Raw genomic sequence first — 25539 nt, 5'->3', positions numbered from 1 at the left:
ATCCCGACTGACTTCATATCACAGTGGAGTGGAAGATTTGCTGCAAATTCCAAAGGCACCACATGTGTCATCCTAACGTGTTCATTTCCGTTACTAACAGGTACACACCGATATTCCAATCATCCCTATCTCATACCATCACATCCATCCCCCTCCACCACCCCCCCTCCTCGCCGTCTCACCAAAGCGACCGCCTAAGCAGACACGCCAAGAGCCGAGTTAAACGCATCCGCCGCCGCCTGGCCGGTAGCGGCCTGCGCAGCCTGCGAGGCCTGCTGGCAGGCCTGGACGGTGTCCTGGGAGGCGTTGCAGGAGCTCTGCAGGCGGGAGCAGGTGAAGTCGGCGATGATGCGGATGGCCTGGGCGGAGCCGTGGTTGAAGTCGGCGTTGTTGACGTTCTGGAAGCTGGCCTCCTTGCGGCCGTCGAGGCCGACGGCGAACTGGATGGCCGGGCTGCCGCATCCGCCAAAGTCGAGCGCGCCGTTGGCCTGGCGGCGGGACAGAGTCGAGCGGCGCGCCCGCTTCAGCGCGTTGGCCGCGCGGCACTCGGTCTCCTGCGCCTCGCACTGCTGCGTGCCGCCCGTGATCTGGCCCGAGTTGGCCGCGTTGGCGCACGCGTTCTTCTGGACTGAGCATGATCGCTGGAGGGCGGCGCCGGCGGTGGTGAAGGTCGCGCCGTTGACGGCGAAGGGCCTGTCCGATCCGGCGGTGCTCTCGACGGGGGGTGCGACACCGCCGAGCGAGCCGGTGAAGGTTTGGACGTTGACGGTGCCGGTAGCGTTGTCGCCAGCCCCGGCACCGGCTTCAGCACCGGCTCCATTGCCGGCTCCAGCATTACCGGCGCCGTTGCCTGCAGAAGGGTCCACGATGACGGTGCATGCTACAGTTTTGTTAGTATTGAATGTATACCGCCTTTCCAGGAGAAGTGGTAACTTACCGTCACCGGCACCGGCATCAGCTCCGGCCCCAGCACCGCCATTCCCGCCCGCGCCCGCACCAATGCCGGCAACGGCGGCCAGGATTTCATCCTCAGTGACGGCCGGGGTGAGGAGGTTCTGGGTGAAAATGCAACCATTGGGATCATCGATATCGTCGCAGGTTAGGCCGGCACCGGTCGGGTCACCGATCTAAACAGTGTTAGTCTTTGATACCCCTATTACATCAAATATTGGGGAGCTTACCTCGCCGGGGGGGAATGTGGCGCTCTGGAGCGCAAGAAGGGGGTCAGCCCCGATGGATGCCAGCGACTTGGCGACCTCCAGCTCGATGGCCGCGTTGCCAGCGGCTTCGGCAGATGCAGGGTCTTGGTGCTGCGAGATGTTGGCAATCTCAGGATTGACGGCCGTCTCGTTGCAGAGCACGCTGGCCAGACCAACGGATCCCGTGTTGCGTTCGAGGGCGCGGAACAGGATGGCCTGGATCTGGCCGTCGAGATCACCAGCCGCCTTGGCATTGGTGAAGGCCTGGTCGGCGATGATCTGCTGCAGGCAGTCAAGGTTGGCGACATTCGGGGCGCCATCGGCAGCAGCGGCATTGCCCAGGAGAGCGAAGACAGTGTCTTGGATCTCAAGAGGGTTGTCGAGCTGCAGGGCGTCGTTGGTGGCTACCAGGATAGGTTCGTGAGAGTGCTCCTGGGGGACCTCGCGCTTCGACACCTTGCGCGAGTAGAGGTTGATCTCACGGGCCGAAGCCAAGCCCGCGAGGGCAACCAAAGCAGTTCCGTACTTCATATTGTCGTAAAGTTCGTAGCGATCGACGCGATATAAACAGTTGAAAAATGAGGCCCGGCCTAACGAAGAGAAGGATTATACCAAAAGAGTGTAGAAGAAATCAAAAAGTTCACAGAACTATAAAGAATGGAATTGAAGATTGGAAGAAGCGTGGGGAGAGGAAACAGAATCTGGTCTTTGGGGGATGGCTAGAAACTTATATACGGCGTGAAACGCACCCCACGCCCTGAATGCAGATGGCAGACTCTCGGTGTCCCGTCTCTTGATGGGCAAGGGCCATGAGATCCTCTCTTTCTCTCGCTTAGGAGCCGTTAACCAGCGATCCGAAAGCGCGGGAGGGATCACAGCAAGCCTGTCCTTGCCGATACTCCACGTCCGAGCCGCTCCCCTGGAAGACCGTCGCCGGCTAGCCTCAGGTCCGGGACGACCTGGCCATCAAGGGCGGGCCTCACAGGCTCAATTGGGCCAGGGTGGGTGGTAGGGGGGTGTTCTTGGTGGTGTAACGGGTTTGCCTGTTTGACATTTCCCATGCTTGGAAAGATTGGCGGCGCTTTGCACCCACGGTTTCGAGAGACGCTCGCTTGGACCTCCTCAGCGACGCTTAACGCGGACAATCTCGTCTTCGCTTGGGGCATATTTCATCCCAGCAGCAAATTCAAGCGCAAGTGTCGAGAATTTGCAAGTGGCATTGCAGCCTACCGGACTGGTGCCTGGCTTGTTCAACCAAAGCGGGCAGTCGCCACGATCGACGAGGAAGGTGCCATGAGCTGCCGAGAGACATGCCAATTGGTGTGAACCTGGAAGCCATGTCCCTTTCCTCACTTCTGCGAATGCAAGCGCGCGTACAGTCCAATGGGACTGGTACTAATTTCTCGAGCGGGTGACATCAGATCAGACGAGACATGGCACAAAGTTTGTCTCAGCTTCCCTTCTTGCCCTGCTGCTGGCAGGAGGAGCCGCATGCAAGCCACGGGCATTGGCAGGCACCGGAAGCTCCCGCGATCTGGGGTTGCAATTAATTCCAGGGATTGCAACCCCTGTCGCTTCGTGGAAACACCTTGTGTCACTGCTGATGCACAGACGCAAGCGAAGGTCCTCCCGCTATCTCAAGCGCTGCAGACTTTGACGTGAAACTGTTAAGCAGGGCAGCCAAATGCCCAGCCGCGGAGAATTCCTCCGACGCAACAGAAGCAACCGCTTTGCATCACGACCTCCCAGTTTCCCCTTAGCAGCCGCCCACGTTGGTTCCCCCTCTGTCCCAATGCAGACTCCGTTCAACCTCCGCCCAGCCGGATTGGGATATGCGATGCGCCTCTCTGGGCTGGGAGACATCAGACGAAACGACACTGAAGAGCAGGAAACGGGTTGACGGCGAGTTGTGCCGGTGATCTCTCTGCTTCAACCATTCTCAAGCCACTTGTCGGCGACCGGTGATCATATGTGTTATCACGATCTTAGACCTTTTGGTAATCGGGAGCGAGCTGGGAGTGTACATGAGATGGATCCTCTGATTCCTCTCGAGAGAAGGACAACCGCCTTCATAGGGCACATCATCTTGGTTGCCTATCCACGGTGTAAAAGTCGTTTGCTTTACGAAAAATATCTAGCTTGACTTGACGGCCGAGAGAGGTATGCTCAAGGACAACAAGGCGATGCCCAGGACCTTACCCTAAAGGTTAGGTCATTACGGCTATATCCACATCCCATCTCATGACGTTGGCGGGATCTGTTTTCAGGATGGCCACAAGAGATGACCTCACTGCCGTCTTGCAGAGAATAGGGACGCTTTCTCGGCGTGCGGCCCGCCGCCCAGGGCTGAAACACCACTTAGAGCATGAAGCCGGCTCTGCATTGCCCGATGCAGCCAGCAGGTTGGAGGGGCCAGCGTGCATGAGCCGTCCAAGGGGCTTCCCCAAAAGATGCCATCCCAAGAAGCAGGTATGATCGACACATAAACTTCGCTCCATCATCAACCAACCAACGGCATGAACCGCGGCCCTGTACAATGCTAGAATGCACTTTGCCATGGCTGAGATCGCTCAGGCGCTTACCATACCACAGGCTGACCATGTTCTGCACGCCATACCAAGTGCCGGATAACCAGGCCTTCGCGCTTGGGTGGCAGGCTCGGCACCAAGGGTGAGGCTCCGATCGTGCCCACAGACTCTTGATTCCCTAGGAACCCGCTGTTGGGGACCGTCACGGGCCAACTGTTTGCTCGAATTCCCGGGGCCACACGATGCCCATCATACCTAACACTCCCCTTTCCATGGATTGTCCGCTCAAGATGTGCACTCCCAGGGCAAGGGTCGTCTAACGGATCCTTCGAGTTACACCGCAAGGCAGGGGAGAAAACAAACACCACGACGGGTTTGGCGGGACGAGTCCAGTCTCTTATCTTGTCTTTTGTACAATGGACTTGATCAAAGCACAAGGTCTAAGGCGAGGAAAGCTAACGGAAAAAGGAAAATGCCCAAACTCAAGCAGCAGTCAGGCTTGCTCCGTGGTTTATGGTCTATCAGGGCGCGCTGCAACTGCGAAACCCTGCGAACGCTCTCTTTTGTTTCGCCGAAACCCCGTACTGTACTAATACACCGCCGCCATTCCCCTTCTCGATCCGACCATCTCAATCCCATCTCGATCCCAGCTCGGTCCGTGATGTTCCTTCGCATGCAGGGGTCGATGCTTAACCGACAACCAGCTTGCCGTCGTCGGAGAAGTCGTACGCCGGGATCTCGAGGTTGAGCGGGGCGGGTCCTTTCCTGATGCGGCCCGAGATGTCGTAGTGGGAGCCGTGGCAGGGGCAGAACCATCCGCCGAAGTCGCCGGCCTCGCCGATGGGCACGCAACCCAAATGTGTGCAGACGCCTGGTCCGGTCCGTTAGTCACCCTTCCGTCCTCCATCACATGCCAAGCTGCTTCCGGAAACATACCCAACATGACGAGCCACTCGGGCTTCTTAACGCGCTGGTCGTCGGTCTCGGGGTCTCTTAATGAGGCAACGTTGATGCTGTTGGCCTCATCGATCTCGGCGGCGGTGCGGTGGCGGATGAAGACGGGCTTGCCACGCCACTTGATGATGACCTGCATGCTGTCAGCCACGCTCCCTAAGATATCTCGTGAAATCGCAACTTACGTTCTTGCCCTCCGGAATAGCCGCGAGGTCGACCTCAACCTTGGCCATGGCCAACACATCAGCCGAAGCAGACATGTTAACAAGGAACTCTACACATTTTCAACGTCAGCCCCCATCCTCAAACCAACCAACCCAACCCAAACCAATTGACACCCCCCTCCCCACCAACTAACCCCCCCAAACCTCCCCACCAAACCATAACCTTCCCCCCCTCCTCCCCCCAAAAATAAACTAAAATAAAAACTCACGCTGAATCGTCGATTTCGCCCCCGCCGCCGAGATGGCACCCAGGGTTCCCACCATAAAGTACGAAAACAGCGCATTGGTGCTGCCCGAGCCCTTGGACATGTACTTGGAGAAGTCGGGGACGTTGGTCTTGGACTCGCCCTTGAAGGGGCTCTGGTAGCTGGACGACGAGTCGCGGAGGGCGGGCGTCGAGCTCATGGCGCGGACCGCCGTGGCGGCCGGGGCCCGGGAGGCGGTAGCCGACCGCGCGAGGGCGCGCGACACAGTCTGGAGGGGCGCCATTTTGTTGGTTTGTGGGGGGGTGGTGGTGGGTTGTGTTGTGGGTGGTGGGTGTGTGTCAATTCGGCGCGGTGAGCGGGGGGAGGGACGGTTTGTCGTCGCTGTGATCCGCGCGGAGGGGGACGGCGCGGCGCGGGAACGGTCGGGTTCGTTGGTGGTGGTGCGTTGTCGACGTCGGCCGAGTCGGGTCCGTGGACTGAGGTTTTTCAGGAAAGGCGCTGTTTCTGGGCCGAGCGCCGTTTCCACATTTCCCGGGGTCCGAGGGGAGCTGTTTTGGTGGCCTGAGGCAGCGAGTTCAGACAATTAGCCGCTTGCTCATTGGCCGCACACCACTCCGGCTTCTCCCGTGTGCCTTGGCAGCTGGTTGTCATGTCGAGCCAGTGTGTCAATTCCAGGATCACCATCGCCACAAGCACCCTGATCTTGAGTGCCTGACAAGTGCAGCACTAAAAAAAATGTCCGGAGAGGCCAATTGCGCCAGAAAACTCTATTTCGACTTCCATGCCACAAACTCGCCGCAGATGACTCAGATATATAAGGTTAGTGCATACGGCGGAGCTCTTCGACCAAGTTCCGCATGTCCTCGACAGTTGGACCCAGTCCCTTGCAAACAGCTTCCTGAGTCGTCTCATCCACATCCAGGAACTTCTCCAGTAGCTCCCCATCCACAAATCGGAAAGGCCCGTCGCCCTCCCGCTCCGCATTTCTAAATGCCCTGTATGTCCTGAATTCAATATCCCCCGCCGTCTTGAGAACATCCGCCAGCCTCGACTGGAACCGCAACAGTAGATCCTGGACATGTGGTGCAACTGTTCCAAACATGTAGATGCCGCCTTCGACCTGTGACAAGAGCCAGTTAGTAAAAGAAATCTCCGCCTTCATCACAGGAAAGAATAAGAAGAAAAAAGAGTGACATACCGTCCCCAAAAACGCCTTCGGCACAATCATGGCCCCCGGCGTCGTCTCCACGTCAATCGTCCGTATCCGATTAACCATCTCACCCAAATTAATCTCGCTCGTGACCTCCATACGGCGCTTATCCTCCGCCGTGACACCCTCCACATTCCGCCTCAGCACCATCAAGTTCCCCTGCGCGTCCGCCTCGAGCCAGCTCCCCTCCTCCACAGACCCGACCGCCGTAGCCCAGACGCTGCTGAAGTGCCGGGCGTGCTCGACCAGCCGCGGCCCATCGTCGCTGCCACCCTCACCACTACCGCCACCGTTGCTGCCGCCGCTGCTGCTGCCGGCAGGGACATACTCCACCAGCGAGATGGACTTCATCAGGTCGGCCACGGCGATGGTGCTGCCGCGCACCGCGATCTCGGCCGGGTAGCTAGAGGGGCGGTACGAAGCGAGACGAGTAAGCTCGGCGGTGGTAGAGCTCGTCTCATCATAGCGGCAGACAACGACCGTCTTCGTCAGCCCAGCAACAATAAGCCCCGCGGCGTTGGGGCCTGCATCCTCACCCAGCACAGCCAAACAGCGACAAGCGCCCTTGAGGTCGTGGCTGAGGACGAGGTAAGGGTTGCGGTCGGCATCGACGCCCAGCACGAGCAGGCGGCCGCGGGCGTCGGCGGCGGGGCCGGGGCCGGGCCCGTAATCCGGGTCCGGGAGGAAGCTGGTGCCGACGAGGAAGCGCTCGGCCGGGTTGCCGTACGAGTCGCGCAGCTCGGCGCGCACGACGCACTCGACGAGCTCCGTGCGGGACGGGACGCCGAGCGGAAAGGTCTTGCCGACCCGGTCGAAGATGACCTCGTCGACGAGCTTGAAGGACGACTCGACGATCTCCTCGCCGTTGACGAGTTCGCGCCGGATGCACCCGAGGCCGAAGACTTTTTCTTTGGGGGAGTAGGCGATGCGGCGCACCATCTCGTTCATGGGTAGTGGTTTGACGTGGGTGCGGCGCTCGCGGTCGATGTGAGAGATCTTGAGCTGGTTGTCGGTGGCTAGGACGATGCAGTCGGGGAAGGCTTCCGTGTCGAAGGGGCAGATGTAGGTCGCTTCCTCGGCTGTCACCGCCGAGTAGACGATCCGCCCTTCGGAGCCGTAGATGAGACTGGGGTGTTCTGTGGTCGCAAAGATACTGTAGATGTGGGGCGCGTCGGGCTGCGGGAGGAGATGGAATCGCGCCTGGCGCATGCCGAGAATGACGCGTTTCCTCCCGGTGAGCCTGAAGTTTTCGGAGAGGTTGAAGGTGATGACGTTGCCATCTTGCATAGCGACGAACAATGTTCCTCCGCCCATGTTATCTAACAACGTTACAAGAGCGAGATCACGGGGGATCGAAGCGTCATCCGGGGAGGTGCGGAGCTGCTCTCCGTGCATAGGCTCAAGTGATGGTAAGTCGATGATGGAGACGGTTCCGGAGGACCAGAAACCGACCACGGCGAGATCGTTCCGTAGCGGTGGAACATGGATGCAAGCAATCTGGTCCTGGTGGCCAATCTCCTTTGTGCGCACGAGCCGTAGGTTGATGTCAATGCTAAACAATACGAGCTCAGTGCCGTCTACAGACAGCAGAAGGGACTTGTTGTTTCCTGATGCGCTTATGATGCTCCTCTGAGCGCCGGGCGTCCACGAATCTATCGTGAGACCACTTTCAGCGTCGAGAAGTGTGACGGCGGCCGGGGTGACCTGAAGGATTTGCCCCGTCGAGAGATACCTCGCCAACAGCGTTTGTTGGTCGAATGTCATACCGGCAAACGAGTTTAGCTCCTCCACTTCGCCTTGAGGATCGAACTTGAACACCCGCGTTTCCGTCAAAAAGGATGCTGCCAGGATATTAGTTTTGGGGGCCTCATAAGTCTTGAGAGAAAACAATCCCCGGCAGTGTTCTAAGTCGGCGAGGATGCCTACATCCTCCAGGCCGACGCCGCTTCGTACGCTCCGAAGCGACCCATCCTTGTGTACGCCGCTACATGTGACGATCCGGGCCTGGCCCGACGAGTACTCGTTCCCTTGCTGGCCTTCATCGCCCCGGCCCATGTCCATGATTGCAAAGTCCAAGATGGGGCCAATGTTGGCGAGCGTCTGGACGAGTTGTATCGGGGGGACGTCCTCATTCTGGAAATCCAGCCGGAACAATTGGCTGTCGCCGTAGTGTGACGCAACAAACAACATGTCACCCCCAAGAAACACGAGATGGCTTGCGCGTGACGTCTTCCCGATGCGGTTGACCTCCATGCCCGTCACCACAACGCTATCCGGGCTTTCCCTAACCAAGGTAAGCAGATGTAAGTTCCCGTAATCATCGGCCAAGAAATAATTGGTCTCGTTGTACTCGGCCCAGGCAACGAAGATGGACGCTTGTTTTAGAGCTGATTGTACCGTCGCCTTCGTGACCTCATCAATATATAGCAGCCTCGTCTCGCCCACGACCAGCAGCCCGCCGATATGCGCCTTGGCTGATTCGACGTTCCGGACGTTGTGTCGCTTGACTTCCTCCTCGACCTTCCGCACGGGTATCAAGATGGATGCGCTGGAATCGGGGATCTCGGTGTCGATTTCCCTGTCCCTGTCGGGGTCAAATTTCGAGGCCTCGGTGTTCCGGTCGTCGATCGTCATCCGGTAGGTTGCCAACTTCGCGTCGGCCGAGTCGGCCCGGCTCTGGTAGAGGAAAGCAATCTTGGGGTGTCCCGTTTCCGTATAGAGGAAGGTGCTCGCTTTGATGAAGAGCTCGGATAGTCGGACCTGATCCATCCATGCCAAACCCCTCTTGTTCTTTCTTTCCCCCAACCGCAGCATGGTCAACACCCCTTCCCAGAGGTGCATCGCCAAGTATCGCCCCGACGGGTCGACTAAACATCGATCCTGACTCTGCGAGTCTCGCATGTGACGCTCGCCTGGGTCTGTGAAAGGGTCGATCGTATGGAGCTGTGACGTTTCGGGGTTCCACGCGAGCGTGAAGTATTCGAAGCGCTCCGTTCCGACAAAGAGCAGGTCTGTCTTCGAGTCTTTCGGGCGGAGCTTTTGGAGGATGGAGATGGTCCCGTTGACCATCTTTGAAGTTAACAGCGTAAGTATGCCCTCGGAAAGCCGCCATATCTCTAGTCTATTAGCTTTGCTGCCTCGGTTTGTTAGTTTTTAAGGCTCCAAACTCTGAGCAGAGAGCAGGGCAATGAAAAGGTGCGTTCTTACGCAATCACCAAGCTCTCTACCTCATCCGAGAGGATGTGAGTGCGCAGGGCATGCCGCACGCTGCTCGGCCGGTGGACAGGGGCTATGTAGGCCATTGCGACGGAGAATGGCGACGGCGGGTTGCGGGAGCGGAATGATGGCTATTACATTCGTGGAATCCGGGGCTCACGAGAGCTCCCTGGTTGGGTGTGATGCAATGCCGGAGATAAGATACAGCTCCAGGCCGGCTTCAGCGGTACCCCTCCGATCGCGTCGCGGGGAGCTGCAACGTGCAACCCAATCACTAATCGTGGTGCTTAATTGGGTGGGGCATCAAGAACAGAGCACACAACGCCGAGCTTGTGGAGGATGGAAGTTTCACGAAGAGGGTTGTAAAACGCGAAGAGTTCGATCGAGTTACGAGATGCTGAGATATAGCTAGGTGTCTGAGTTGACATGCGATGCCTTCTAGATATTGCAAACCAAATTTCTCACTCATGAACTTTCCTCGGACAGGTGATTGCCCTTCCCCCGCTTCAACTTCTCGGCGATCAATGGACACCAAGGGCATCTCACCAAGGACATCTCGACCCATTTGGGACTTCAAGCACGGCGGTCGCGCCTAGATCCATCATCCAGCATCCAGAAAAATATTGCTTCTTCTTCGCAACCCGAGCAGTGCCCAAGTGTACAATGAAAAAGTGGTTTGCGTCATCCAGAGGCAGTGTGATGCTGGAGACACGGTGGGATTCAGGCTCGGCAAGCCGAGTGGACTGAGTCCCGAGGGACAAAAATTAATTTAATCAAATAAATCTACTCCGTAGAGCAGTTTCAGAGATTAAACTGAAAAGAACAGATACTACACTTGATCTAAGCCAAAAGGCAAAGAGAGCTGAAGAAGAAAAGAAAAGAGGTCCAGAATTTGGCGGCCAGGCGAAGATTATATAGGTGTGTGTTGCTGGTCTGTGCACGCCTGCAATTGCGCAAATTGCAGTTGCTTGCACGTGATTCTAGTGTGGGGCGCTGTCGGGTAATTGCTCCGGCCCGCATGGATCGAAAAGGGGTTTGTTTGTTTTGGGAGCTCAGGGGTGAGACGAAAGAGAAAAGGATGCTGCGGGTGGAAGTCCCAAACACGTCCATCGACTAAGCTGCTTAGGATTTCCAGGTTCCTAGTCATCAACAAGCACCATTCCCTCTTTCTGCTCAGAAGAACGCCCTGTTCTGCCGCTGCGCTTTGTGTTCTTCGCATTAGCTTACGCTGCCGGGGAAAAGTACAATTTAGAAGAGTTGGTGTTGCCGCATAGGTTGCCCAGCATGTACAGGATCAGAGAGACTACGAGTTAGACTACGGCAGTGTCCGCACGATATTGGAGAATGGCCATCTCCGTTTCTGCAGTAGCTCGAAATACGGGTGACTTGCGACGGTTTACAAGTGAGTTTTCGGTCAAAGATGACTATTGCTTTCTGGTTTTGCTAGATCACATTCATTTCACACGAAAATCAAGAGCGTTGGGATCTAAAAGTTTTTGTGCTGGTGCTCAAAGATTGCGGCGGGCATCTCATTCTCTGGTGAATGCCCGGAGAAACAATAGGATCAGATCCGAAGAGCAGATTCTCATCACTATTATCATATCTGCTTTTATTGCCAAACAGAACAATAAAAACACGTTCACACCTCTGAAGGATTATCAGGTCCTTGTGCGATGCCACCCTTCATATCCTTCCTTTCTTCCAACCCGCGATTTCAGTTCTTGACTCAACTTCTTTGATCATTTTCTTCCCCAGTTTACCTTCTGTTCTCTCAACAACAGCAAATCTCAACTACGTCGGCCACCAAGAGACAAAATGGCCAGTCTTCCTCCTCGTCCTGTCTTCACCAACCTGGGTAACGCTGCGCCCACGTATAACGGCCGTCGGAACTCGAATCAACCCAGCAACACGAAGTCGAAAAGCTCACCCAGCCCCGGGCACTACCAACCCTACGCCCGCCGGTCCAGTACTCCCTGCACATTTTCTCCCATCCCTCCGTGGCGCCGTGACAGAGCCCGCCAGAAGCGCCGGCCCGGGCCGCCAGGGCCACCAGGGCATCACCACCCTCACCAAGCCGCGAACCCGTCTGCCGGTAGAACCGGGGATAGCCACTCCTCTCCGACCACCACCATCGACGCCGCCCAACCCCACCAACAAACCGTTTACCAGAGCGGCCCTGTGATGTATGGTATCCACGTCCCTCCATCTCACCCATTGAACACGCCAAGGGCCACGGGGCCAGCGTCAGCCGGCCATGCTTCTGGGGCCAACCCCCCTCATCCGACCGCCCCCTGCACTACCGCCAGCCCACCGGCCCCCGCCACACCTCCTCGCTGCCTTCCCACCCCCTCCGCGACCACGGCTGGCCATGGAACAGCAACACCCCAGCCCCCCACCCCTGCGCCAGCGCCAGCGGCCTATCCAACCGTAGCCGTGGCCACCACCCTCGGCGAGGCCACCCAAACCCTCCACCTCCCCACGCACATTTACCCCTATCTTACCGCCTGGCCGCACTACCACCCCCATCCAACCGCCCCTCGCCCCGACGTGGACGCCAACACTCCCACCACCCCCCCAACCACTACACCCACCACAACCCCATCCCCCGCCGGCCTCGCACAACCCGCGATACCAACCATAGCCACAGCCTCACACACCCCTCCCGGCGACGACGACCACCACTCCTACCAACTCAACCACCCCCTGCGTATCACCCTCCAACCGCACGCCCCGCTCCCGCCCGCCATGTCTGTGGGGGAGTGTGAAGCGGCGCTGGACGCGGTGCAGATGCTGCTGCGGGTGATGGAGCGGCAGCACGGTGAGCATGGGCAAGGGGCGGGGGGGTTGGAGGGGGATATAAATGTGGATTTGGATTTGGACTTGGATGTGGATGTGCTGTGGCGGTTGGCTGGGCTGAGGGAGGCGCTGGGGCTGGCGCCTGGGCGGGTTGGGTGGTTGAGGGGGTGTATGCGGCGGTTTGTGGGCGGGTTGGGGGAGGTTCCGGGGGTGGTGGGTGGGTGGGTGGATGGGTGGGAGGGGGTGGCTGAGGTTGTTGGGGGTAGAGGGGATGGGGAGAGGTTGGAGAGGGCGTTGGGTGCTTGTAAGGGGTTTGGGTGGGTGGAGGAGGCGAGGGCGGTGATGGGGAGAGCGGCGTATGTGTGGGGGGCTGGGGATGATGGTGAGGTGTTGAGGCCGGATGGGGACAGGGTTGATGAGAAAGCTTGTGGAAAGGCGGCGGTTGGTAAGTTGCGTCTCTTTTGTGCTGTTGGGTGTGGGTTGAGTGGGTTGCTGACTTTGACAGCCGCCATCCTTGCTGCTCGCGAGCAGGTCCTCGAGCACGTCTTTACCGCCGCCCAGCAATCCCTCTACAAGTGGACGGTTGGCATCGGCAACCGCCCCTGCCGCAATATCATCTGCAATACCCATCGCATGGCGGCCCTGAGCGTGTTTCTTCTCTGGTCCGGTCTCTACCCTCGCACCGAGCTGACGAGGTCGTTGCAAGAGATTATCTCGGCACTGCAATACATCACCGCCACGGACGCCGAGCTGGTGGCGGTGGCTATTGAACACGGCCATACAGACGAGCACATTCGCGACAAATTCCTTTGGGCAGCCCAGATTCGCGAAGTGTACGGCGGCAGTTGCAACAAATGCGACGAAAGGACGACCACGAGCATGCTCTTCCCTCTGGAAGACCTTCTGTGCGATCTCACTTCAGAGTTGCAGCACCAATTAGTGGGAGATGTCTAGCTTCGACGACGTTGAGGCGTCGTTGTGTTGACCAAGCGCCCTTAGCAAGGGCTATCACGAAGGATACTTGATGGACAGGCAGGGTGGAAAGTCAGACACACCACCAGTATTTTGGTTCCAATACTTCATCAGCGTCCCGTTTCGCTTTAACGAAATAGTGGGATACTACTGGAGTTCGAATGGTCAGTGATTGGGGTTGCAAAGGGGGGTGGGATTGGTACTTTGGGCGTCTGAAGTCAGCATAGACATGATCGAAGTTAGACAAGATGGCTGGCCATCTGGATTAATAGTCAGCCTCATTCGTGGAGAGTCTTTGCCAGGCAATCACCGGCTTATGGGTGGGTATATTGTTGAACGCAAAGCATTTGACCTTCAAAAACAACTTCCCCTTTTTTTGTTTGTTTCTCGGGTTTCTCTCAAAAAGCAGCGACATTCCTTCTGCACCAGTCAAGAAAGAAAACACTCCAACAACGAAAAGGATAAAACCTCACCCCCCTTCCCTTCCCTTCCCCTTTACTCAAGCCCCCCAAACAGCCCGCGCAATCGCCTCGCCCACGCCCTTAGCACTGGCCGGGTTCTGCCCGGTAATCAGCTTCCCATCCACAACCACCTTCTCACCCCACTTCTCAGCAGCCTTCTCAAACCGGCCCCCCTTCCCCACCGCCTCCACCAACCGATCCTCCAACGAAAACGGCACCACGCCATCCAACCCCACCGCCTCCTCCTCCGCATTCGTAAACCCCGTCACCGCCCTCCCCTCCAGCACCTTCCCGGACCCCACCAACGCCGCCGGACCATGGCACACAGCCGCGACCACCTTCCCCTTGTCCGCAAACTCCTGCACCAGCGCCTGCGAGGTCGGGTCCACGGCCAGGTCGAACATGGGCCCGTGGCCGCCGGGGAAGAAGAGGGCGGCGAACTCGTCGGCGCGCCCGAGGAAGGAGATCAGCGGCTCCGTCGCCTCCCACAGCGCGTTCTGCTCTTTGAGGAAGCGCTGCGATGAGTCGTCGTTCGCGGCCGCTTCGATGGAGGACGGGTCCAGCGGGGCGGGGCCGCCCGTGGGGGAGGCGAGGGTGAGTTGGAAGCCTTGGGAGGTGAGGACTTCGTAGGGGTGGGCGAGTTCGGACTGGGGGGTGGTTAGTGGGGGTGTGTTGTAGAGGTGGGTAGGGGTTGGGATGGAGCTGAGGTGAGGGAGAGGGCTTACCAGATACCAGCCCGTGGGTTTACCGGTGTCGCCCAGCTTGTCGTGGGAGGTGAGGACGACGAGAATCTTGGGGGCGTCGGACATGTTGGCTGTGTGGAAGGTAGGTGGGTGGATAGTAAGTTTGAGAAGTGTGTGTTAGTGTGCTGAGTTGATGCTTTATGTTTTCTAGCTGAGATCTTGGGCTGAAGAAGCTTGTCTGTTGTTATCCTTAAGATGAACTCGTCCTGAATCTGCCAACCACTCTGCCTTTATATACCAAAAGACGTTAACCCACCCACCCCACCTTTAAGCTTCTTCCCCTCTTCCCCTTTCCAGTCACCGCCTACACATACATCACCATTAGGGCAGCGTAGCAACTGCAACCTCCGAACTTTCACAAAACGAATAGGATTCGCCAACCTGATCCCACCGCAGCTGTGTTTGAGCACATCATCAAACTTGAAACCCTTCCAGAACCCCCAATCTCGTTCGTCACCCATGGCGTCTTCAATGATCCCTGGCTCGCCCTTCTAAGCTGTACCATGTTGCATGTTGCATTCGAGGCCTTGTCCGAGTTTGCGTGACGTCATGCACGGGACGATGTCGATGATCATCCATCCCCATCCCGGATTCCGGGCTTCGATGGAGCCAGCCAAGCGGGCCGGATCGTCGGATGTGGGCCTCGAATGGCGTAAAACCCGGTAGACCACAAACGGTCTAAGGAGGAAAGCGAGTGGCCTGGTCGGAAGCCGACCCGAACCGAAGCTTCGGAATCGTCGCATGCTACTTGCTATATCAGAGTCTCCCGGTAGGACATGTTACGCATACCTAGCACCGACCACGCCGTACGGCATCATCGCATGACTCCCACCGACGCCCCGGCTGACCAGACCGCTTTTTGTTGTTTGGTTGTGTAGCAACATCATATCCCTCGAGAGCCACGCCAGATGGCTGGCCTTCGTACCGCCTGCTCTAGATTACGGGCGTACCTTGAGCCAGCCAAACATGTGCCATACTCAAAGGCTGGACGAGCTGTGCTTTGGGGGCGGGTCTGTGAGAGGCCGCGTAAGATGAAAGGGGGTAATTTTCGTTCAGAGCTGTTCCGTTCCACAAAGGGGCTGTCGTGGTGACAGCCTCAGCCCAGGTGGTGACGGCGCTAACCGTGTCAGCTGGCCCAGGTGATGTGCAACGGCGCCGGATATTGCGAGACGAGGCATCTCCACGACATATGGCGAGTGTCGTGCGATGGAAGGCCAACCGCATCAGAACCCTTAACGCCGTCCCAACGCCGCGACCATGGCACCGTGTTGCATGGACACGGTAGGCAAACGCTCGTGAACCAAATCCGTTAGCCTTGGAGCAACGTGGCTGCAACCGTGTCACCGAAGGGCATCCATCGAACCACGGTTTTTTGAGCTCGATGTAGAATGGCGCCTGCTCATCTCGGGGTGCCAATCTGCCTTGCCGCATTCGCCTCGCCGCGATACGATGGCCTCTTCAGTTCACAAATCACCAGACTGGCCAAGACGAGCCAGGGCTGCGGTAAACATCATCCATTAGTTCATGCCGTCCATACTATGTGATATCCGCTGCCAACCTCACAAACACCCAATATATACACGCCTCCAAGTACTCTGGATTGTTTGTATGTCCAACCGCTCACCCACCCACAAGCCCAATCCCCAAAAATGTATGCTCCCATCCCAATGAGAAAAATGCAAGTTTTTTCCAACGCCATCACCCGCCCAATTTGCTAAACGCCGCCGCTAAGCAAAGCCCCATCTCTCCCTCTCTCCCTTTCCCTTTGCCCCCTCACATCCACATCAAATTGCGACTCTGCCTCCGATTCTGCTGCCACAGCGGCCTGCCCTGCCCAGACCCCTCACTCCCCATCGTCCCGCCCTCATTATCCTGCCCAGCACCACCCCCAGCACCCCCAGCACCACCACTACCCCCACCACCCACCACGTCCTGATACCCCCCCTGATACCCCCCCTGCTGCTGCAGCTGCAACCGACTCAACCGCCTCCCCTCCTCATCCTCCTCATCCTCCTCCCCAATCCTCCCCAACGCCGCATGAAACCCCTGCGAGAAGTCATCAATCTCCCGCCCATTACCACCACCACCCAGCCCCGCCATCGACGTCAACGGCACCTGGTCACTCTCCAAATGCCGCTCCGCACCCCGACTCAACAACAACGGGCTCATCCCCATCATGAGCCCCGACCCCCCCGCGTACGCCGCCGGCCCCTGACCGTAGCCATACCCCCCCTGTCCCTGCCCCTGCTGACCCCCCACATTCAGCTGCCCCCCCTCACCCCCACTCAACCCGCCCGACGACGACGGCGGGTAGGACGACACCGACGCCGCGCCCGCGGAGGAGAGCGCGGCGCTGCCGCCGCCGGATGCGGCGGCCGCGCCGCTGAGGGCGGAGTGGCTGTACGCGAGCGGCGTGTCCAGGTCGTGGTGCTCGACGGGCGAGACTTCGCTTTGGAAGGGCATGGGCGGGCCGGTGGCGAGCGGCGGGAGCATGCTGCGGTTGGCGGTGCCCGGGGGCGCGCTGGCGGCTGCTCCGGCGGCTGCGGCGGTTGCGGCGGTTGGGTTGGTGGACATGGGGGGTTGGTGTTGTTGTGGGTGGTATTGGGGTTGGTATTGTTGGTGTTGTTGGTGTTGGTCGAGGACGCTGCCCGCGGGGCCGGTCTCGAAGGCGTCGTGGTCGTCGTTGGCGAGGGCTGCGAAGCCGGTGCCGCCGCTGGGTTGTGGTGGGCTGATGACCTTGCCGCGGTACCCGCCTGGTCCGGGCCCTTGTCGGACGTTGGCGTTGCGCCGTCGTAAGAAGAAGAAGACCAGCGCCACTAGCGCGATGGCCACGGCTAGGCCACCGATGGTGCCGCCCACGATGGCGCCCGTGCGGTAGGCTGTGTCGGTTGCCGGTGGGGCGGCCGCGTCGACGCTCTCGGTCGGGGCAGCGGAGGCTGTTGAGTCGGAGGAGGCGGAAGCAGGGGTCGCTGAGGAGCGCGCGGTGGTGCTGCTGGCCCGGCTAGAGGCAGTGCCTAGCGTGGTGGGCTCGCTGAGAGTGCTGATGCCTTCTGTGTACGTAACGATAACGGTAGGTCGGTTGAGGGGGGCTGTCATTCCGCTGGCGCTGTTTTGGACGGTGGCCGCCATATCGCTCGCAGTCCCACAACCGTATTGGGAGAAACCGCCCTCGTACTCGTTCATATAGCAGACGGCGGCGCCCGTACAGCTGAAGACGTAGGGGTTGACCTCGGTCTGCGCGCCGTTGTTCTGGTCCACGCAACCCGTAAATACACCGGCTGTACATGACGGCGCGCCATTCGGACAGCAGCCCACCACATTGTGCTCCGTGTCGACCACGCAATGCGATCCTGACCCGCATGTCGCGGGCAGCTCTAAATCCCCGTTGACGTAGCCGCATATGGTGTTGAAGCTATCGTCTAATTGCCGGCGACGATAAGCGAACAGGTCGGCCCCTGGTGGCGGGGTAGGTTGTATTGGCCATGAGACGACGTTGAGGACATGGTGTGGGAGGGTTATTGTAGGCTCGGGTGTCTGCCTCGGTAGGTTGTGAAGAGCATGGGCTTCTGTTAATTGGAGTAGACTCGACAACAAGAGAAGCGCCGTCGGCTGTGGTAGCGAATCGAACATGTCGGATCTCGAGGTCGGTCGCGGCTAAGGTAGGGTATGGTAGTGGGGGTTGATCAGATCAGCTTCAGGGCGATCGGGAGATTAGGTGCTCCGCCTGCGCCTGAAGCACTGTGCGCCTCGATGCTGGACTAAAAATGCCGAACCGAAATCAGGAAGGAAAAAGTCAAAATAAAAAAAAGCGGGCGTCCCCGATGTCAAATACCAGACGAAGTCAACGGCAAGAGACGAGAAGAGTGCAGAGTGCGAGGAATGTGAGAGCGAGAGGCACAGTGGCGCCAGGTCATCATTGTAAAAGCGGGCGGCTGCTCGGTGGTGCAGGTTTGACAGGGGTTCCCTCTTCGGGAGCCCTGGCCCCAGCCCCGGAGTTCCTTGCAGGCCCGGCGGAGCAGGGATGTGGCATGTCGTGCTCGCTTTCCTGTTGCTGGGACCTGAATCCAACAACGGAGCTCGCTGCGACGAAGCGCAATGTGAGTGGCTGTTCACATATCTCGGTTCATCTCGACTGAAGTCTTACGAAGAACACCACCTTCAAGCCCCGCAAAGCTATTCACGTCTGTACATTAGCGCGTTGCCGCTGCCGCTGCCGCTACCGGCCATTTTGGATGGCCCAACCCACACCTTGGATTGAATCGCGCTGAGAGGTTTGCTTGTCGTCCGGTGGCTTCCGGGAGTTATGCGGTGGGATGGATTGACATCCGGAAACCGGATGCCTGGGTCATGAGTCGCATTGAAACGCACGGAAAGCCTTGGGCCCGGAATGTGCCACCAGCTCCCGCCTCCCCGACGATTACCGCGCGTACAAAACCAACGGGCACTGCCGCCAACAAGCGCCCACAAACTTTCTGCAAGCGCGCCAGTTGGTTTGGGGAACGTAAGCCGGGCGGATTATCGCGATACCAAATATCGAGTGCAATTTCCGTTGTGCAACTCCCTGATGGTCTCGCCACACTCCCTTTGGGCGTCCACCATCTCGCTTTAGTCTCCAATATTGGCGAGCACTTGCTAGACGGCGGAGTTGTGTTTGCGCATTCCCACAATCGTAAAGAGAACAGGCTGTGCTGTTTCTTTGCTGTGGACGGGTGTCGTCTTCTTTTTTTAGACGGTTTTCATCATGGGCTGGTGGCGGTGCCCCGCCATAGCCCACAGCTGCCAATCGTTCCAAGCCCGGAGTGGAGCCGCTTGCTTGCACATCCATGTGGTTAAACGGCCGTGGAGAATGCAACATCTGGGGATCTGACATGGTGATAGTTAGTGTACAGCGATTCTTAAAGATTTCCAGCTTCGGAAGAAATCGAGATCTTGAGCGACTCTTTTTCTCGGCACTAGTTTCCTTCAGGAACTCGTCACATTTCTACGGCAATCCACTTTTCTCCTGTTCATCAAACGACGCGGTCAGAACTTAAGCTGTGCCGCAATTGTGGTCCACCGCGTGTTACCCCCCACGATGTCACCGTCGCTTTGCAGTAGGAGACGCGCACTGGTGGGGTTCTAGAATTTGGCCCGATACGAGAACATCCGCTTAACCGGCGACTCGAACATGGTAAACGGAAGGAATCACGAGTTCTCCATCAATTCGCGCTTGTCGTGTCGTTGTTGTTCCCGAGATCTTATGTCGACACGAGACATAGATCTGACTAGATCCCCGGCTGCTTATTCAGCCCATCTGTTCACCCCTTAACCAGGTGGTTGCGCGCCGTTGCTCGTGAGAAGTTATCAGGGTTCGGCGCGTGGCTCGGACTCTGCGATTCTGCATATTATTAGCTTTTGGTTACTTATTAGCCGATGTCTTGTTTATACACTAGAATTCTTCAGGCTGATAGCCAGGGCAGTGTTAGCTCTGACCCAGTTCGAATCCAAGTCAAGGGTAAGGACGATCTACCATTAGCGCCCCCTCAGAGAGCCGCAATATCAAAGCCAGGTGGTGTCAGTCATCACGGAGGCCTTAAGTTCTAACCAAACCCGCTGTACAAAAATGGAAAAACCATGGGTCATTGTCGGGGCATCATTAACGAAGCGCATAAGACAGAGACCAAGAGCACAGGTCAAAAGGTTAAACAATACCGGAGCTGGGTCTGATATTCCCGCCCCTCAAATACCAAACTGCGGACATCACAACTCCATTTTACGCACCGAAAGGACACCCATCGATTCCTTACCCGACCTCGCCGCCAGCTACTTACGACGCAGCTTCAATAGCCTTGATATGATCCGTCACCAGGCACGTGGCCAACTCCGAGCCGTAGTAGACCGTGTTCCCGTCGTTGTGCGTCTGGCCTGAGCTCAGCTGGTCGCCCCACTGCCAGAAGAGGTCGCCAGACATGCCGTCGGCGGCGAGCGCGAGGGAGGACTGCTGCCACGGCTTCTGGATGTCGCAGCTGGCGTTGGCGCCGTCTGGGTTTTGTTAGTCTTTTGTTCATGGGGCGAGAGATGGGGTGGTTGGGGTGAGCGAGATCCCGATGGGCTCCTTACATTCTTCCAAGAGACAGGGCTTGCCGGCGGCCTTGCAGGCGGCAGCGTGGCTCTTGATCCACCCCTCGCCGAAGCTGTACGGGACGCCCCCTAATGCGCAGTTAGTTTGTGGTTGGGCATCAATGGGTGAGGGGTGAGACGCACAGCTGTCGGGATACATGTGGAACGTTCCAAAATCCAGATCCTTGATTCCCAAGTTCTTGACGAAGTCTGTACCCTCGGTGTACTGGTAGGGGTAGGTAGTGTCACCCGGCAGTCCAAAGCCCTCGTCACCTAGCGTGATCATGTGGCTCGAATCCAGGCTCCGGATGTACGCCGAGATGTCAGTCGCCCACTTGTAGATGACATCGGTGCTGCAGCCCTTGCAGCGGGGCTCGTTCGCCAGCTCCCATGCAAACACGGCGTCCGACTTGGCATAGCGGCTGACGACGGCTTGGATGTACTTCTTGTACTGAGCTTGGGCGTTGGCGTTGGTATACCAGCTCTCCTTGGAGCCGCCGAAGGCCTTGACGTAAGCGTTCATGCCGCCGTAGTCGTCCCAGAAGTTGACGAAGTTGATGATCAGCTTGACGCCGCGCTTCTCGGCCGATTGGACCACATAGTCAAGGCGCTCCAGCCCGTCGGCGCCCGTGTTGATCTGGGAGCCGGACGAGGAGAGGAGCTGGAACCAGACGGTGCCGGCCCCTGGCTTGGTGTTGACATCGTTGAAGCCCCAGACGCGCAGGATCTTGAGACCGGAGGTGGCGATGTGGTCAAGGGTGGTGTCAATATCCTGGTTGTTGGTCAGAAAGCCGATCCAGTAGGAGTTGGTGCCCGCGAAGTAGCCCGTCTTCCCGTCGATAGAGAAGCGCGTCCCGTCCACGGTGGATGAGGCTGCCGCCCTTGCTGAGGGGAGGGCTTGCGCCGCGGACAGTAGGCCGAGGCCGAGGGTGAAGATGGCTTTCATGATTGTGTAGTGCTTGATCTAGTGTCCAAGGGAGGTGTCAATAGAGAAGATGAGGACGGGCTCTGAGCACCGCGCTCAAATCATCCCGTTAAAAGCATCCCATTAAATACTCGCCAAGGTAGTCATTATCTCCTGCATTACAGTACCGTCGAGTTGTTCCTTATGGCAGCTTTTGGTGATGATTTACTTCGAGGGGCATGGACATATGGAAAATCACCCCCTGATAGATTAGCCCGGCTTCGACCGCGGAAGGGAACAGCCCGCTCTTCCAAGGAGGGGAAACTCCAAACATTGTTCCTGTTTTGGAAGTTACACAGTATTTAATAAGGCAGGCTTTAAAAAAGAGAAGGAAAGTAGGAAAACCAGAAGCGATTGGCTGCATAACACGAATACTGGGTATTGGAATCCTAGCCTGGAGAAACTGCCATTGTGTCTGAAGTTGGCCAGCCTCGGCTTTCCACAACGAGGAAACAGGCACATGGGTGGAGAATTGGAGATCAACTCCAACAGAGGGATGGATGGAAGAGGGGTCGTTTCAGGTGGTAAACATTGAAAGTGGCCAATCCGAGAATGGCCAAACGAACCGGCCGTTATGCACGCTGCCAATTGCTCAGCTGACCGTACTTGTGTGGCGACGGCGCGATGCAAAGCGCGACCTGAGGGCGGCGGTGCTCGTGATGTGGATGGTCAATGGATTGGACGAAGTTGAAACGGCGAGTGGTGGGGGGATTTAGCGTGCTGGCAGTGGTTGCTTCCCCTCAGGGGCATCTAGCCCGCCCACTCACAGGAGGTCGGCCAGGCACGGGTGGCCTTGCCTCGAGCTGTGTGCCCTGCAGGAAGCATCCGAGACGGGGAAGGCGCAGCCCACTCAGGTCCAGCCAGTGCCGGGATTCTCCAACAAACAACATGGTCCCCCGCCATCCAACTGCCTGACGACAACATCACATTCCAGATAAGGAAAGATCAATCCCCCTCTTTCATCGGAGCCTCCTCCTCCTTCCTTTCCTCTCTGTCGGTGGTGACAGGACCCGAGGAACCGGGCCGAGTCTCATTTACGGAATTATTCTTTTTTTTTTAACCTTCCCATTGATTGGATTGTTAGGTACCTAACTGGCTAGGTAACCAACCACCAAGTTACAATGCCGATCCGCGTCAAGTCGCGACCTGCACAGGGTTCAGAACCACTGCGAACCCCTTCTCCCACGGGTTTCCATCGCCAAGACCGCCGCCGGACTGCTGAACTCCCCGACATCCAGGACGACGACTCCTTCCGAGTGCTGGTCAAGAAACTATCCGTCTACATTGCCAATGTCATTCAGCTGCCTTTGACCTTTGAGCAGCTCAGAACTACCGGTGCCGGCGACGGCCTGCCGAAATTGGTCGACCACCTGGGCTGCAATTGCACTCACCCGGCCATTGTAAATGCTTTGCTGTGAGTTCCTTGACTCTGTTTTGCTCTAGACAGGACGCTGATAACTTTACAGCGCGCTAAAATGGCATTACGGTGCCATCACAGAAGACAAGGGGCTGCACGAGGCTCGGGCTAACGCTTGCGAGATCGTGGCCTGGCGCTTCCTCACGCATCTGTCGGAGAGGGAGGCTGTAGACTATTGCCTCTACGAGATCCCTGACCCCAAAGACCTAGAAACAAGTCCCACCGACGAGGAGTCCGCTGTTGATGAGCACAGCGCTCTCCTGGGCCAGGCCATACGTGACACCGCAAACTCAGCCCGCCAGGTCTTCGGCTTGTCAGGGACCAACAAACGCAATATGCTTCTACAGTCAATCTCTCGCCTGACTATGAGCATGACAGCCGACATGGACGATGACGAGGAGGAGGATGACCCTACGGCGCACTTCACTAACCTCAATGCCCTCGAGATCGCCGCCATTGCTGACGCCAAACGCTTCCTCAGCCAGGGCATCGTTCAGAAGATCATCACTGGGATATGGAACGGCGACATCATCTTTTGGGATTCACTTTCCGTGCACTCCATCAAGAAACCGCGCTTCTACAAGCCCACCACCGCCGACCCTTTCTCGCGTCTCCGCGTCCCCAAGTATCTCAAATCCTTCGAGGTTCTCTTCTTCGCCAGCTTCCTGTTCCTCTATTACGCCGTTCTGGTGGAGCGGGATCCTACGCGCTTTACTACGCTCGAGGTCTTTTTGTGTCTTTGGCTTGCTGCATTTGCTTACGACGAGCTGAGCGAATGGATAGATGCTGGGTCGATCTTCTACGCTGCTGATGTGTGGGTAGGTAATGCCATTAGCTGAGCTGGCTGAGGGTCATGGCTAACACAGACCTAGAACATTTTCGACATGTTCATGATAGGAATCGGTTTCACGTATTTTGTTATGCGTACGTCATGCTGCTGCTGACCCGACTTCCTGTTCTGTCACTGACCTTAGTAGGCGTTGTTGGATTGGGAACTAACAACGCTCGCCTCGTTGACCTCGCCTTTGACGTTCTGGCTCTCGAGGCGCTCTTCATGGTGCCCCGTGTGTTTTCCATCCTTAGCCTAAGCCCATACTGGGGGGTAAGTTACATACATGTCCGGGATTCATCACGACGTAGCTAATCCGCCTAGACCCTGATCCCTTGTCTGAAGGAGATGGGCAAAGACTTCCTCAAGTTTATGGTGCTTGTCGTCGTCATCTACCTCGGGTTTCTCACGACCTTTTCCCTCGTGGCCCGCGATGCCTACTCACTCAACCACATGGCCGGCTTCTTGACTCGTATCTTTTTCGGCTCAAGTGGTGTAGGCTTTGACATTATGCACAACATCGACCCCATCTTCGGGCCACCCTTGATGATCATCTTCGTCATGCTCAGCTCCATCCTCCTGACAGGTTCCCTGACCGGTATGCTCTCCAACTCGTTCTCACGCGTTATCACCCACGCCCGCGAGGAGTATCTCTACGTCTACAGCGTCTACGTCTTGGAGGCTTCTACGTCTAACCGCTTGACCCATTTTTATCCACCCTTCAACCTCCTCGCCCTTGTCATCTTCCGCCCTCTGCGTCTGTTCCTCCCTTCGGACAACAAATTCCGCAAGGCCCGCATCCTGCTTCTGAAAGCCACACACCTGCCCATCGTCGCCGTGATCGAATTCTACGAGTGGCTGCACGGCACCGCCGGCAAGGGGACGCAGTACACCGGCTTCCGCGGCCCGCGCCACGCCACCATCGCCAGCCCGAACCCCGCCCGGAGACTGCAGCACCAACACCAACACCACCAGCAGCGCCCTGCACAACCGCTGCCGTCCTCGTCCACGCTCACCCTCCCCCGCCCGCCACCGCCCCAGGCTACCGCCTCCACCCTCTCTACCCTGGCCATGGCCACAGAGCCGTCGGTTTCGTCCTCCACCACGCGCCACGAACCCTCGCCCGAGGTCGAGGACCGCATCGCCGACCTCTCCGCCAAGATCGACCGCCTGACCGACCTGGTCGTCGCCCTGCAGGCGAAGCAGAACCGCGGCCTGGCGGATGTCCATCCTGATGCTTGATGCTTCGCTTACGGTTGCATTGTTGTAGGCGGTGGGCCCGCCCGGAGGGTGGGGGTGGGGGTTGTGTTCTTCTCGTAAAGTTGCGCCATGCTTATGTCTGCATTTCACACAATCACAACCCCTCGTGCTGTTTGTCGCTTGGTTAGAGACGTTGGTGAGCAATCATTCATTTGCGTGGTGTTGAGGGCATTGCGATGTGTCTTTTTGGCTTCTTTTTTCCAGGATATGCTGGCGCTGGGTGGTTTGTAATGTTTGCTTTGACGAGAGAGATGAGCTTATGGTAGGTAGTATGAGATGTCAAATAACATTGGGTGATTTGAGAACTTGTGCTGTTTCGTGTTGCCTTGCCGTAGCCCGACTCTCTCTCTGGGCCGCCGAGGGATGTTACGGGCTGGTGATCGTGACCCAAGCTGATAGCGTTGAAGGGAATAGACGGAATACACTACTTTCTCCCGTCGGCCCGTCTGCTTCAGTCATAT

The 25539-nt window shown here is 57.7% G+C and overlaps 10 protein-coding genes across 10 annotated transcripts; 2 read left to right on the top strand and 8 right to left on the bottom strand.

Annotated features, from left to right (window-relative positions):
• Nucleotides 1–79: 79 nt before the first annotated feature.
• F5144DRAFT_248453 (uncharacterized protein) lies at nt 80–1900 on the bottom strand. The gene is made up of 3 exons (XM_066783426.1): nt 1182–1900; nt 938–1127; nt 80–880 (listed from the first exon to the last, which is right to left on the bottom strand). Exons 1-3 carry the CDS (start codon nt 1728–1730, stop codon nt 195–197), a joined length of 1425 nt encoding a protein of 474 aa, XP_066643459.1. The 5' UTR covers nt 1731–1900; the 3' UTR covers nt 80–194.
• A 2516-nt stretch (nt 1901–4416) lies between these two features.
• On the bottom strand, nt 4417–5659 carry F5144DRAFT_533736 (Rieske [2Fe-2S] iron-sulfur domain-containing protein; the record flags this gene model as incomplete). Its single annotated transcript, XM_066786998.1, has 4 exons — nt 5115–5659; nt 4867–4955; nt 4664–4814; nt 4417–4598 (listed from the first exon to the last, which is right to left on the bottom strand). The coding sequence occupies exons 1-4, from the start codon at nt 5392–5394 to the stop codon at nt 4417–4419; spliced, it is 702 nt and encodes a 233-aa protein (XP_066643458.1). The 5' UTR covers nt 5395–5659.
• A 144-nt stretch (nt 5660–5803) lies between these two features.
• On the bottom strand, nt 5804–9635 carry F5144DRAFT_248389 (mono-functional DNA-alkylating methyl methanesulfonate N-term-domain-containing protein). The gene is made up of 3 exons (XM_066783425.1): nt 9529–9635; nt 6310–9458; nt 5804–6231 (listed from the first exon to the last, which is right to left on the bottom strand). The coding sequence occupies exons 2-3, from the start codon at nt 9388–9390 to the stop codon at nt 5932–5934; spliced, it is 3381 nt and encodes a 1126-aa protein (XP_066643457.1). The 5' UTR covers nt 9391–9458; nt 9529–9635; the 3' UTR covers nt 5804–5931.
• Nucleotides 9636–12311: 2676 nt separating this feature from the next.
• Nucleotides 12312–13533, top strand: F5144DRAFT_650117 (uncharacterized protein). Its single transcript, XM_066792991.1, has 2 exons — nt 12312–12524; nt 12819–13533. The coding sequence occupies exons 1-2, from the start codon at nt 12325–12327 to the stop codon at nt 13285–13287; spliced, it is 669 nt and encodes a 222-aa protein (XP_066643456.1). The 5' UTR covers nt 12312–12324; the 3' UTR covers nt 13288–13533.
• A 27-nt stretch (nt 13534–13560) lies between these two features.
• On the bottom strand, nt 13561–14759 carry F5144DRAFT_612795 (class I glutamine amidotransferase-like protein). Its single transcript, XM_066791730.1, has 2 exons — nt 14492–14759; nt 13561–14413 (listed from the first exon to the last, which is right to left on the bottom strand). The coding sequence occupies exons 1-2, from the start codon at nt 14573–14575 to the stop codon at nt 13805–13807; spliced, it is 693 nt and encodes a 230-aa protein (XP_066643455.1). The 5' UTR covers nt 14576–14759; the 3' UTR covers nt 13561–13804.
• A 1243-nt stretch (nt 14760–16002) lies between these two features.
• On the bottom strand, nt 16003–16404 carry F5144DRAFT_573677 (uncharacterized protein). Its single transcript, XM_066788976.1, has one exon. The coding sequence runs from the start codon at nt 16206–16208 to the stop codon at nt 16032–16034; it is 177 nt and encodes a 58-aa protein (XP_066643454.1). The 5' UTR covers nt 16209–16404; the 3' UTR covers nt 16003–16031.
• F5144DRAFT_533727 (uncharacterized protein) lies at nt 16003–18394 on the bottom strand. The gene is made up of 3 exons (XM_066786997.1): nt 16809–18394; nt 16439–16658; nt 16003–16339 (listed from the first exon to the last, which is right to left on the bottom strand). The coding sequence occupies exons 1-3, from the start codon at nt 18137–18139 to the stop codon at nt 16283–16285; spliced, it is 1608 nt and encodes a 535-aa protein (XP_066643453.1). The 5' UTR covers nt 18140–18394; the 3' UTR covers nt 16003–16282.
• A 1534-nt stretch (nt 18395–19928) lies between these two features.
• On the bottom strand, nt 19929–21634 carry F5144DRAFT_248292 (glycoside hydrolase superfamily). The gene is made up of 3 exons (XM_066783424.1): nt 20753–21634; nt 20609–20698; nt 19929–20530 (listed from the first exon to the last, which is right to left on the bottom strand). Exons 1-3 carry the CDS (start codon nt 21552–21554, stop codon nt 20316–20318), a joined length of 1107 nt encoding a protein of 368 aa, XP_066643452.1. The 5' UTR covers nt 21555–21634; the 3' UTR covers nt 19929–20315.
• F5144DRAFT_248291 (uncharacterized protein) lies at nt 21635–22040 on the bottom strand. Its single transcript, XM_066783423.1, has one exon. The coding sequence runs from the start codon at nt 21934–21936 to the stop codon at nt 21715–21717; it is 222 nt and encodes a 73-aa protein (XP_066643451.1). The 5' UTR covers nt 21937–22040; the 3' UTR covers nt 21635–21714.
• Nucleotides 22041–22438: 398 nt separating this feature from the next.
• F5144DRAFT_533722 (uncharacterized protein) lies at nt 22439–25521 on the top strand. Its single transcript, XM_066786996.1, has 5 exons — nt 22439–22986; nt 23039–23807; nt 23862–23913; nt 23967–24091; nt 24143–25521. Exons 1-5 carry the CDS (start codon nt 22694–22696, stop codon nt 25058–25060), a joined length of 2157 nt encoding a protein of 718 aa, XP_066643450.1. The 5' UTR covers nt 22439–22693; the 3' UTR covers nt 25061–25521.
• Nucleotides 25522–25539: the final 18 nt, after the last annotated feature.

This window comes from Chaetomium tenue (assembly GCF_020726465.1).
Source record: "Chaetomium tenue strain MPI-SDFR-AT-0079 chromosome Unknown F5144scaffold_4, whole genome shotgun sequence".
Classification (NCBI taxonomy): Eukaryota; Fungi; Ascomycota; class Sordariomycetes; order Sordariales; family Chaetomiaceae; genus Chaetomium; species Chaetomium tenue.
The sequence above is the reverse complement of the archived record's forward strand: the minus strand, read 5'-3'. Positions and strand labels throughout refer to the sequence as shown.